Source organism: Musa acuminata, chromosome BXJ3-11 (genome assembly GCF_036884655.1).
Source record: "Musa acuminata AAA Group cultivar baxijiao chromosome BXJ3-11, Cavendish_Baxijiao_AAA, whole genome shotgun sequence".
Classification (NCBI taxonomy): Eukaryota; Viridiplantae; Streptophyta; class Magnoliopsida; order Zingiberales; family Musaceae; genus Musa; species Musa acuminata.
In genome coordinates, this window is record NC_088359.1 from 28936983 (window position 1) to 28950219 (window position 13237).

At 39.9% G+C, this 13237-nt stretch overlaps 2 protein-coding genes across 5 annotated transcripts; both read left to right on the plus strand.

The window, feature by feature from the left end:
- Positions 1 to 791: 791 nt before the first annotated feature.
- LOC135653135 (F-box/LRR-repeat protein At1g67190-like) lies at positions 792 to 6316 on the plus strand. 4 transcript variants are annotated; one of them, XM_065174664.1, is made up of 4 exons: positions 792 to 1002; positions 1448 to 2965; positions 3558 to 3658; positions 5810 to 6316. In XM_065174664.1, exon 2 carries the CDS (start codon positions 1638 to 1640, stop codon positions 2889 to 2891), a length of 1254 nt encoding a protein of 417 aa, XP_065030736.1. In that variant the 5' UTR covers positions 792 to 1002; positions 1448 to 1637; the 3' UTR covers positions 2892 to 2965; positions 3558 to 3658; positions 5810 to 6316. The 4 variants fall into 4 exon arrangements, with proteins under 4 accessions (XP_065030736.1, XP_065030735.1, XP_065030737.1 ...); XM_065174663.1 differs by having other exon boundaries at positions 3581 to 3658; XM_065174665.1 differs by lacking the exon at positions 3558 to 3658 and having other exon boundaries at positions 1448 to 2972.
- A 4121-nt stretch (positions 6317 to 10437) lies between these two features.
- Positions 10438 to 12009, plus strand: LOC135652751 (zinc finger protein WIP3-like). Its single transcript, XM_065173973.1, has 2 exons — positions 10438 to 11131; positions 11354 to 12009. Exons 1-2 carry the CDS (start codon positions 10577 to 10579, stop codon positions 11771 to 11773), a joined length of 975 nt encoding a protein of 324 aa, XP_065030045.1. The 5' UTR covers positions 10438 to 10576; the 3' UTR covers positions 11774 to 12009.
- The last annotated feature ends 1228 nt before the right edge of the window (positions 12010 to 13237 follow it).

The window sequence follows — 13237 nt, forward strand, 5'->3', positions numbered from 1 at the left end:
GAGCCTCCAAAACAGAGATCACATCAATTATGCCATCTTGTATTCAAGCTTGATGACTACAAGTTTCCCTAGTCATCCAAGTCTTTTCCCTCATCATGGAAGTGATAAAACTCAGATTCAATTATTTACTTAGCATAAATTTTTTGGATAATATATCAATACTTTTAAGCATTAAAAAATATCGGTTAAGGTTTTAAAGCATAAGTAAATTTTATAGAACGTGAGTTTTGTCTTTTCGACCTCAGATAAGCAAAGCGACTATATCATTACTACACTAATACTGTAAGTGTAAATTTATCGAAGAAAATTTTAAATTTTTTATGATATATGAATTTTATACACCATGACTAAATTAATTTTTAATTTTTATTTATTAAATAAATATTAATATGCTATCATCAAATTAATGTTTTACAATTTGACATTTGTGGGACGGCCCCTCTCAATTAGGCAGAAATTTAGGCTGAGACGAGTCAATTGCCAATAGGCCCCAATTCGCTCGTGCATCACAATCCATCCTCTCACGTGCAGCCCAATAAGCACGTACAGTGGATGTGACACGTGCCAATTACCAGTAGGCCCCAAATCGCTCGTGCATCACAATCCATCCTCTCACGTGCAGCCCAATAAGCACGGACAGTGGATTGGCGACGTGCCAAATCCCAATTGGCCCCAATTCGCACTTGGGAAGGATTTCGAGTTACAAACTGTTGGCCCGCAATTGGTCCTCACGTGCCAACCCTCACGTCCGGAGGAGATGGGGGCGAGCGAATAATAGAAGACGACCACCCAAAAACGTCTACGCTGTTTGACCTCTTCCTCTCTCTTCCGCTGTCGGAACCGCCCCACCCATGTCGCTTGTTTCTTTCGATACGATCCCGTCCCTATTAATCGCCCATCCTTGGATCTGAGATCGCCCTCCTCCTCCTCTACTCTCGTCCCATCGGTCCTTTCCTCCACGCTCTCCGTCGATCGTTCGATCGATTGACGCGAGACGGGAAGGTACGCCCGTGGATCCTTCCGCCCCGTTCTTGTTTCTTTCTGCTTGTTCCGTGTTGATTCGTCGGCTGTTGCGTCGGTTTTCCGAATTCAAATAATTGGGAATTTTCGGTCGTCGAGACCTAATGACTGGATTTCGAGCTTATTTTTATGTCTATTTACCGTGCTCGTCCGATGGGATTAAACCCTTGTGAGTTGACATTTCGTGTTTCTTGATCGATTAATCCGAAATATTCTATGTGTTATTTCATCCAACTGTTGGAAAAGGCAGATCTTGGATCAGTTGCCGAGTAATATTCCAATTAGGCGTTCCGCAGAACAATTTGATTTGCGTGCAGGGAATTATGTTTTTGTTTGGATTCGACAGGAATTTTTTGTTTTTTATTATGAAATATGTTAAATTTCACTAATTGATATTGTTTTATTGTCCTTCTGAAAACTGCTGCAGGAAAGGAAGATGAGGGGTTTTGATTCTCTTTGTCGTCCTAACAATTTAGTCGGTCTATCAGCTTTCAGATCATTCGACTCTTGCAGTGGCTGTTCGAGCCTCTAGCATTTGGTTTCGTTTATATAGAATGAAATCAATTCTTGAGGGCTAGAGCACTTGTCATTGTTTCTCCCCATTGTTCTCGTGGTCTATGGAGCACCTCCCTGTGGAAGTCATCGGTAATATACTTTCTCATATTGGAACTGCTAGGGATGTCGTTGTTGCTTCCGCCACTTGCCGGAAATGGAGAGAAGCCTGCAGGAAACACCTTCATACCCTTTCTTTCAGGTCAGATGATTGGCCCCGTGATATCACAACCAGGCAGCTGGAGATTCTCATAACACAGACTATATTCCAAACGATGGGATTGCAGTGTCTTTCAATTCATATGGACAATGCACATGAGTTTGCTGCTGCTCCAGTTATTGCGTGGCTTATGTACACCAGGGAAACATTACGGAGCCTATCATATAATGTTCGCACGACGCCAAATGTGAACATTTTAGAGAAATGTGGTCGACAGAAGCTGGAGGCTTTGGATTTGGATCATAATTCTATCACTGGGGTTGAACCAAGTTATCAGAGACTTACTTGCCTCAAATCCCTTTCTCTAAGACATGTTAGTATCTCTGCCTTGGATCTGAGCCTCTTGTTAGCTGCCTGTCCAAGGATAGAGTCTTTGACTCTTGATGCTCTAGAAATTGTGACTTCAGATTCTCAGTCTTCGATGGAGCTGAGCAGTCAAACGTTGAAGTGCTTATATGCCAAATCAATAGGTGTGGATAAGATTATTCTGGAGGCAGATAATCTTGAGAGCTTGCACCTAAATGCCCTAAACCTTGATTTTTTCGAGCTTATTGGAAAAGGTACTTTAAAGCATTTGAAGATTGATGATGTTAGTGTCACTCATTTGGATATTGGTGAGAGCATGGACCATCTACAGGTTGTAGACGTTAGTAACTTCATGATCATGTGGCCCAAATTCTACCAAATGATATCTAAAGCATCTAAACTGAGAAAACTCAGGCTCTGGGGAGTAGTGTTTGATGATGAGGATGAGGTTATTGATTCAGAATCTATTGCTGTTTCATTCCCACAGCTTAAGCACCTCTCGTTAAGTTATGAGATAAGGGATGGACTGCTCCATTATGGATTACAAGGCTCCTCACCATTGGAAAATGTGGACGTACTAGAACTGGGATGGACTGTAATAAGTGAGCATTTTGGACATTGGGTTTTTGGGATAATTGAAAGATGCCCAAACCTCAAGAAATTAGTCATCCATGGTGCCCTTTCTGAGACTAAAACTCGCGAAGAACGTCAGATGTTGGCCAATTTTACCTCATTTATAGTTTGTCTTATGAGGAAATATATTCAGGTCGATGTGCAGTTTGAGTATGAGTGATTTTTTCACAAGTCACTGCAAGGGTTCGGATATTCTAATCTTGAGCTATTCTTGTCAGTTGCATCAGACAGCAGGTAAAATGTAATATCCTCTTGTCATGGTTGGAAACATTTTTGCCACATAAGACAAATTGAGAGCATAAACTCTTGTAAAGAACTTAATTTTGGTGAGAGTATGACTGTATAGAATCAATATTTGCTGAATATAATCACCAATTTCTTTCATTATTTTGCATAATTCTTTTTTTTTACACTTCAAACTCTTTATTGCCTTTTGGGAATGTGCTTTAAATATAGGAATCAGATATTATGTCCGAGATTGTTTTTAATGTTTCATGTAATTGTTTTGGCATACAAGGGTGTTGTCATGATGTCATAGAAATGAACTATCTAGCTCCTTTTAGATATGCATCATGGAACTTTATGTAGCATGAATGTCATGCAAATATGATCAGTCTTTCTTTGAAGCAGTGATTACCACTTGATGTTGCCTGTTGACTGAAAAACATATAGTTACCTTTTAATATTTTTTATAATTCCTTGATTTTCTTTCCTTTCCTTTTTGTCCTTTTCTTTCCCTTCTTTATTTAACTTCTTAAATTGAACAAAATGACTGATTTATAGTAGTTGTCATATCCTATATCACTATTATTAATTAAGCCGGTAGGTAGTTTGAAATTTTCACTGCAGGGCCGGTACATTCCATAGTGGAAATAATCATCTGATTTAGCACTTGAGTGAAGCTGCAGAGTTCAAGATAGCTATGAAGTGAGTGGTTGTTTGTTACTTCTTGTTAGTGGTTCATTGGATTTTCTACTTAGTTTCAGTACATAACAAGATACTAAGCTGATCAAAGTTTGTAATTGAAATGAATTGATGGCAAATGTATGATCCTTGATAATTGTGTTCTAACAATAGAAAAGAAAACTTTACTGCCGTGAGATATCTACCATGTAGCACTTTTGTTATTATGATTTTGTTATTTAGACCGGGAAACCAACTAAATTACAACTATATATTATTTTAAATGTTTGAGGGGCTTGGATTTTCTGATGCTGGTGTGATAAGCTCATTTTTGGCAACACTTTTTAAGTACACTTTCTTTAGACTTGGCGCCTTAGTCCTTTACTGCAAAGACTCATCATGCTGTGAGATCATAAAAGTGATATCTTACATCCCCATGAACCTAATATGATCGGTTTCTTCCACTGCAACTATCTCGTGATCTTGCTGGCTGAGTGACATTACCGGCTTAGGATGGAGATCCGAGCTCACAATGAGGACGGACAATCCTAATATGTTGCTTGATAGGAGTCTACAAGTGTCCTGGCGTCTTATAATTTCTTAGATATCCAGCAATTGACTTGTCATAGGATCATACATATGAACCCTGGCTTATCCAAATTTAATTGTTTAAGATGGTTCTCCTTAGCTGAGATAATCATTGTTTCAAAAGTATCCACCATCTTGTATGGGGTAGTGACATGCCATTTCTCCCTATTTTCATCTCCTAGCAGATCACCATAAGTTGACTTTAGGGGATTGAGTTGACATGCTTGGTGGCAGTATTTCTTGGTTGAGTTGACTCGCTTATTCTGTAAACTGAACTTGCTTTTATATCTTGTTTATTTAATACGCCAGGCAGTGAGCTTTTGATATTGACATGTAATTTCCTTGAAAATTTTTAAACGTGTGGTGCTAACAAAAGTTTATGGTTCTTGGTTATTTCAACTGTAGAATTTGCATAACTATTCACACCAGTGCAAAGTTTATTACATGTATCAATGAGATAAATTTAATTTCCTTCAATAAGAATGACCAACACTCTACAAATTTGATCTTGGATCTGAATTTTCCCCTTTGCTTTTCACTTGTCCTTTGACATGGAGGATATGGAACTAACACGTCTTCTTGCATTTTCTTTCTATTTTTCTTAATTTATCATATACTTATATTCTGGGTTGGTAGTGTCAGAGACTTATAAATGGATTGGTTTGATCATTTCGATACAAATGCTATTAAATGATTGGACACATAAACAAATATGCTCAATGGCAGCAAAAATTCCTTGTGGCCAAACCCAAGTAGTTGGAACATTATGGTTTGATATTGTATTGTTATACAGATCAAATATGGAATGATATTGTTTGATCTACTTTCACCCCTGATTGCTGGCTTCTTTACCTAGGATATTTCTATTTCACATTCATGGGTGTAACTTGAACACCAGGATAATCTATGTAGCTTACTAATAAGTTAGGAACAGCAACAGGTTCAAAGGAGCTCAAGTAGATCTTGTTCTGAAGAACATTTTGCTTGGAACAATGTACTAAGGAAAACAAAAGAAAAGGCGATGATGGTTTTCTTGTTAACCAAGGGATATAGAATTAATGTTTTGGTTATATGCTGGTTTCTGTTTGTTTGTGTATGTATGCATGTGCAAGCACACATTAACAACCGTCGGCGTGTCAGCATACCCTGATAAGACGCTTGATCTGAACCAACCTGATGACATATCAGGAGGAATCAGGAATCTGGGAGCATGAAGTTATTAGTCAACTTGCAGGCCCTTTAATGGATGTCTGAGATTATGTTCCAAGTCCAACATCGAACCTTTTGGTCAACATTTGTTTATTTATATACACATGTCTGAGTTTCAATCTTTCCTGGTAGATACTAGGTCAATTTTACGTTTGTTCATACAATCAGACTGACAAATATTAGGTGCCTACCTACGAGTACCGGATATTGTGTGCTCTACTCTGTTGCTTCTTCTTGAATGGTTCACTTCATCAGTTTCTGGCATTCTGAAAATGCTGTTTAAGTACATAAGAAAAATGTTGTACCAATTTGCTTTCTGATTTATTCATGATGATACAACTACTAACCAGTCCTGATATTTTTCACTACATCATGCAGACTGGTGAGGCCAACATGATTAGCTGGAGGTGAACAACATCTGCATTAGCTTCGAAGAGAATAGCGATGCCGACCAAATTGTGTTATAACTTGGGATGCTAATGGAAGGTTGGACTTCGTCCCTTCATCATAGCTTCAATTGGGATCATCGAGTAGATCAACACAAGCATAGCATCTAGCCTGGGAACCCAAATCTTGGAAGAACATGCTCTCGGTAGGAAGCTGTTGGGAGTTGAACATGCTTATTCTTGGTGTTCCAGTTATTCTGATGTATCACAAGACTCTTCACCAAACTCTTTTTGATCCTTTGATCCTTGTGCCGCTAAACTCTTCACCAAACTTTGGGTCACTCTTCCCCATATTTGTTTTCTTTTGCTTCAAGTTCTATGTTTAAGCAACAATCAAGTTTTTTTTGTTGTAGAAATATGCACACCAGGATTCTGATGGGCAAGTTTTCAATTTGGGCAAAAAGCCAATTGTGGAATGATAATGGGTACTATCTAGACAGGACTACAGTACTTATTTTTTGATTGGTCACCTGCTAATTCCATGCAAAATAAATTTTTTTTTTAAAGATAAGTGATGAATATATAATTTGATCTTAACATCATATTATCAATAATCAAAACTTTTATAAATGATAGGGAAAGATGTTGAGGATGTCTCCGTCAACTCGACTCGGGTTAGTCGAGTTTACTTCCGTTCAAGTTAGTTAAAACTTGGGTTGGGTCGTGAATATTTTTCTTATCGATAAACTAATAAACCAGTTAATATCTTCCTTAACTAAATATTAAAAAAATAAATATATGATTCGAATTCATGACCTACTTTAATAAAATCAAATTCAATTTTGAGTAGTAGTATGAACTTCATAAAAAAAATTACTTATATTTTTTAATAAAAAAATAGTACATTAAATGACATATATACCGTATGAATACAAATCTAAGATCTATTACCTACACAATAATATATTAACTAATTCGAACCTATATCATTTTTAAGATGATCCTAAAGAATTGGGTCGAGATATCCGAGCAAGTTGGTCGGGATTAGGACTCATCAGGATAGAGTTGATTGGTATTCTGTCCGTTGCCATTTCTAGTTAGCCTCCTCATCGAAATGCGCATAGAAGATGCATTTATTGCAGCGAGCGATGCAAGCGCGTATGTGAAAACAAAGCGACGAAGGTAGAAAGTTGAGCCGTCATAAAGTGGAGAGAGAGGCAGTCATCATCGGAAAAAGATTGACGCACCTTTTTTCTTCCGCCGTGTCTTTCTATTCCCACTGCCCTTCTTTGACCAAACAATTTAAAGTGCTTTCAAAAAGTCAAAACTGAAAGTAGATTGACTTGAATGTTTCGATCACATTTGCGCTCGTTTGATCTATTATTCCCTTCAAAGATAAAACCAAATTCTCTCTCTCTATTTATTTATTTGTTTTTCCTTGTTGATGACAAGATGTTGGTCAACAGCTCATCAATGGGGTTTGGCAGACCCAACCAGTGGCCATTTAAATATGATTTGCCTGCTGATTTGAATGCACTTTGGACAAGGATGTCATCGAGCACGATCTCCATATCCCTGTGATGTCACTCCCACCAGACTTATTGATGAGCAGTAATGAAGTTGGTCATCGCTATCTTTTAGCTTTGTGTCTGTCGAACAGCCCATGCAATTTAGATGCGACTTTATGGACATTAATCGATCTCTGCATTATGTTAGGTTTAAGGTAGATTAGGTTGATTGGCTCATCTCAAATCTCCTCCGTGTTGGTTTGATTAGATTCACTTAGCCATCTCTTAAGTATACTTTCGATTTCGATTTATATGTAAACATAAAAAAGAATGATCCGAGACTCATAGACAATGATAAAATCAGCTTGGATAATTAGTGGGTTGGAAGTTTTGACTCATTAATTTCTTTCTTAATTTTTCTATTATTAATGATTTTTCATGATTCGTTTTTAGTTAATGGTTAGGGTTGACATGATTAAGACCAGTACTAAAAAGTGATGGTTGATTATCCAAGAGCAATTAAGAAGTTGATGCATATTCATGAGAAGTTAGTTGTTTATGTGTTACGTATTCGAGAAAGAGTTATCGGAGCTAATTACATATTACTTTCTATAATTAATTGTATTTAGTATCATCGATCCTTACATTTTGAAAGATTATATTGGGATCCCTATACTTACAAAAGTGAAATATTTAATCTCGTTTCTCTTCGTTTCTTCGACTCTAATGATGAAAATACCAAACATGTTCAGTGGTATCTGTTGAAACTCGTATTTTGACGATGAAACTAATTGATAATTATGTTTATGTTTTAATCCACGTTTTGAGTGACGTAGGATGCTTCGATCAGGATAAGACAATTAACGCAGGAAAAATCATGTTGTGCCGGAGGAACATGTCAGAAGATTGGACGTCGGGCCGGTGGATCGGTCGACGTATCGATAAAAGGCTTCGGGCCGTGGACTCAAGCATCGGGCCAAGAAGAGCGGGTATTGCGCCAAGGATATCGGAGTTGCGGAGTCAACTGGCCGATTGGGCAATAGGCCACAGAAGAGGACGATGCGACGAAGAATCAGACGAAGCGTCGAAGAACCAATGATATGCCGGACAACTTGATTAATTGCTTTAGGTTTAATTGTCTCGATCGAAGTTTTGTTTTACATGTATAGGATTAACTACGATGGAAATAAGACATGCAGCAGGAGTTGCGCCGGAGTCAAGACTATGATCATGTTGGGAGTTCGAGAGTTCAACGGAAGTCCGGACGGTCGTCGGAGGTTCTGCGGGAACAAATCCGAGAAGTCGAGGAGCTTGCCAAAAGAAGCCCGTCGAAACTCGCCAAGTGGATCATCGCAAGTCCAGGAGTTTGCCGGAAGTCCACAAGAGCATCACCTAGGGTTCATCGGATGATCGACGGAAGTTCGCCGGAAGCTCACCAGAAGAAGCGATTAACGCACCGGAACAAGTTGCAGTAAATGTCTTAAGAAATATCGTAGTTAGCACGATGATTAAATTAGAAATGGGAGGTGATCCCATTAACTTAATCTTGGGGCCATTGGGCCCTTAACAGACCCAAATTGGGCCGAATGGATCAGCCCATTCAGACCCAGATTTCTTGGCCAACGGTGGCACCGCCCAAGGCTCAGTCTCCGAGCTAGGCTGGGCGGTGGAACCGCTTGAGCTCGGTCTCCGAGCTCTGCCAAGCGGTGCAATCGCCCCAGTCAGGCGGTGGCACCGCTTGGGCTCAGTCTCCGAGCGAGACTGGGCGGTGCAACCGCCCCTGTCGAGCGGTAGCACCGCCCAGAGGCTTAGTCTCTGAGCTCTGCTAAGCGGTGCAACCGCCCCTGACAGGAGGTGGTACTGCCCAAAGGCTCAGTCTCCGAGCTCTGCTAGGCGGTGCAATCGCCCCAATCAGGCAACCAAAGGCTGGTTTGGGGCCTATAAATACCCCACCCTTTCAGCAATGAAAGGGCAACCAAAGACACCGAAAGCTTGATCTTACTCTATGATTTTAGAGCTCAAAAGTGTTATAAAGACTAGAAGTTCTCCTCCCTCTTTTCTTCTAAGTTTTCATCTTTCAAGAGAGGAGAGAAATTTTGTAAGGGTTGTCTCCTAAGCCCGTCAAAAGGAGTGAAACTGTAAAAGGGTGGTTGGCCTTCGCCTATTGAAGGAAGGCCTCTAGTGGACGTCGGTGACCTCGTCGGAGGAGGAAGCTGAAAGTGGATGTAGGTCACGATTGACCGAACCACTATAAACTCCCGTCTTCTCTGGTTTGCATTTTATTTCCTGCTATTACTTTGCTACAAACCCCTTCAATAGCTTACTGCCTTCAATACATTTACGTATGTTTTCAAGTTAAGTTTTCGAAATCGGTTTTACGTCGGAAACGATTTTTATCGTACGAGAGATTTGACAAAGTTGACGTTTTTATCCGCTGCACTAATTCACCCCATCCCCCGCCGCCCCCCCCCCCCCTCTTAGTGCTATTGATCCTAACAGTATCGAAGTGAGGCAAAGTCAGTACATACTTAGTGGAAACCCTACGATATTTCTACCAGTAAAGTCGACAGTATGAGGAGAAACATGAATAAATATTTCACTTCATAAATATAAAGATCCAATATAACTTTTAAAAATATAGAGATCGAAATACTAAAAGATAACTAAGAGGTAATACGAGGTATGGACGGAGAAATCAACAATAGGAAAGTTTGTTCCTAAAAAAGCCTTTGACCAAGAAAAAGGTAAACCTGGCACAAATATTTTTGGAGATGAATACTTTGGTACTAATAATAAAATGTAAATCAAAGATAGCAAACATAAAATTTAATATTCTTTTGTTTTTGTCCTTATTGAAAAAAAAGAATAATTAAAATAAAAAAAAGAAATTTCACTTGTGATTCCAAATACAAATATAAATTTGATATATATTATCTCACATAAATCTCGAAGAAAAATTATATTTTCTCGTATCAAGAAGATGTTCTGCATGGAGTGTTTATAAAGTATTATGTAAGCACTCCAATTTCATTCTAAGAATTGGAAATACTTAGCAATCACTAATATATTATAGAGTTTAGGGTTGATGTGATTCAGTGGATGACATTCTATTCTGCTTGATGCAGTCAGCAACCATCAAAGATTGACTTGGAGAGGACCAAACACCACATGCATGCCTTGACAAAAGGAACAGATCCTTCTTTCTTCTACCTCCCTTTGAGGAGACCTAACTGAGTGAGTTCTCTTGGAAGATGGGCCTGAGAGACTGCCCTGTGGATGAATCATCCTTTGGCTTCTGCTTCCAATCTCCTCCCTTGTGTCAGTGGCTCAAGACACCACCCTCCTCTTCTTCCTCCTCCGCCTCCTCCTCCTCCTCCTCATCATCATCATCGTCTTCGTCTTCTTCCTCCTCTTCCACGCCGCCACAGCAAGACCAAGAAATGGTGCTTCAACAAGATCATCTCCCGTCACAAGGACTGCGGTGCTTGCCTCTGCTGAGCAGGCTTGAGGATGATGAGAAGCACATCAAAGAGGAGCACAAAGGAGCCCGAGACGACGTCAGCACGGCCCTGAACATCGGATTGCCTGGTGGCGCTTCCGAAGATTTGGACGAGGAGAAGAGCAGGTTGTTGATGTGTAAGAAGGAAGAACACCGGAAGGAGGAGTCGGAGGAATCAGTGAGGAGCAGCTGTTTTGGCAGTGAGAGCAGGTATTGGATCCCTACAGCAGCTCAAATCCTGATAGGGCTGGAGAAGTTTGCTTGTTCCGTGTGCAACAAGACCTTCAATAGGTATAACAATCTACAGGTCAGGCTCTTCGTCCTCATCTACTCATGTTTCCGTCAGCTTCTTCTTCTTCTCTTCCATCACCTGACATGGCTTTATTGTTCCCTCACACCTTTTGTCTGTTCCTTCGAGTCCTCGGCACCGAACACACAAACGAATGCATCTTGAGATTTGTGATCGTATATTTTGCTTCGACTCTCTCTCTCTCTCTCTCTTGTGTTTGATATGGTTGGATTGGATTAGATGCATATGTGGGGGCACGGACCGGAGTACAGGAAGGGACCAGAATCGCTCAAAGGAGCGCAACCCATGGCGATGCTGAAGCTTCCATGCTACTGCTGTGCCCGCGGGTGCAAGAACAGCATCGACCACCCACGGGCGAAGCCATTGAAGGACTTCCGAACGCTTCAGACCCACTACAAGCGGAAGCACGGCATCAAGTCCTTCGCGTGCCGCAAGTGCAGCAAGCCCTTCGCGGTGAGAGGGGACTGGAGGACCCACGAGAAGAACTGCGGCAAGCTGTGGCTGTGCTCCTGTGGCTCCGACTTCAAGCACAAGCGCTCGCTCAACGACCACGTCAGGTCGTTCGGGAATGGCCATGCGGCTTGCTTCACCTCCCGTGACGCTTCTCGAGAAGCCGATCGAGTTCGATCGGTGGAGTAAAGACGGATGTATGCGGAGTGCTCTCTCGTGCTCAGGAACAAAAAACTCTTGTGATGTCTTCTTCTTCGGCACTGCCGCCGGAGGACGGAAGGCGGAGGGAGTGGTTTGTTGCCGAGCATGAGAAGCAGCAGTAGTAGAGCTATTACAAGATTGGTGGTTTGGTCGATGAATAAGAGTGATCAAGATGCATCGAGAAACGTAGGTAATCGATCATACATCTACCGCGTTTGATGGTATCTCATCTACTTTTTCGTGTGATGTTCTTGATGTGCTGTAATGCTGGTTAAACATGGAAATCTGATAATAGATTTGGTCCCAAGATAAACAGAGAAAATGTTGCACGAGTATGCTTGAGAATTCCAAGGAATATGAGCTTGGGGGAAATTGATCATGTTGGATGTGTCTTACCACATTTACACCAAGAGAGAGAGAGAGAGAAAGAGAGATTGTTTTCATGATTCAAACCTTATTCTTTCGCTCGTATCATAAATATGTTAATAGTTTTCATAATTCAAACCTTAATCGCTTATATCATAAATATGTTAATAGTTTTAAAAGAATTCAACATCGAGTCGAAGTCGCGAGGCTATCGTATAAAATGGTTTGGACTCCGATGTAACGTAAAAGCTCTTTGATATGATTATTATTTTTGGTCAATTGAGAGTCAATATGTGGAGTCAGTCAATGCTTATCGAACACGAAATCAATTTTTAAAAATTATAAAAAGCCTATTTGACATGCTATATTAGCATAACATCTAAAGAGAGTATACTCTCTCAAGATTACAAAGCTAACATTCCATGAAACAATTTCTCTATATATCTTTTCTCATTAAACTATTTACATGCATTTTTCATCCATAACTAATAAATCAAAGTTGACTTGATCATCGGAGATATCATGTTGAATACCATAAATAATAATAGACATATGATAAGAGTGTCTTACCTTTTGTGAAAAATTCTTTCTCAATCGAGTTACACATCCTATCGAGAAGTATTTCTTTAATCTTTCGGATGTGATAACGCTTAGAAATCAGACTAAGAAAATTTCTTACTCGATCAAATTTCATGTCCTATCGAGAAGTCTTTTTTTAATTTTTCGAATGTGATAATGCTTAGAAAATGAATAAAATCGGATGAATCTTACGCTACGAGTCGACTATATATATATATATATATATAAAGTCGACATCTTTGGTCCATCTTCACATATGAATTATTTCGTAGCAAGCTACACAATCTATCTTCCTTTTCAAAGTCTAAGTAGCCTCTTTCTTTTGCAAAGTCCAACTTTGAGGCTATCATAGCAAAGAAAAGTTCCCTAACAAACCCACCACCAGCCAGCCATTGTTGTACACGAAAACACACACAGAGCAGGTGGAAAAAGGAGCAGGAGATCATCAATGCACTGTGAGTAAACGTACAATGGTTGTGTGGAACGAGAAGGGCATGTTTGTGTAGG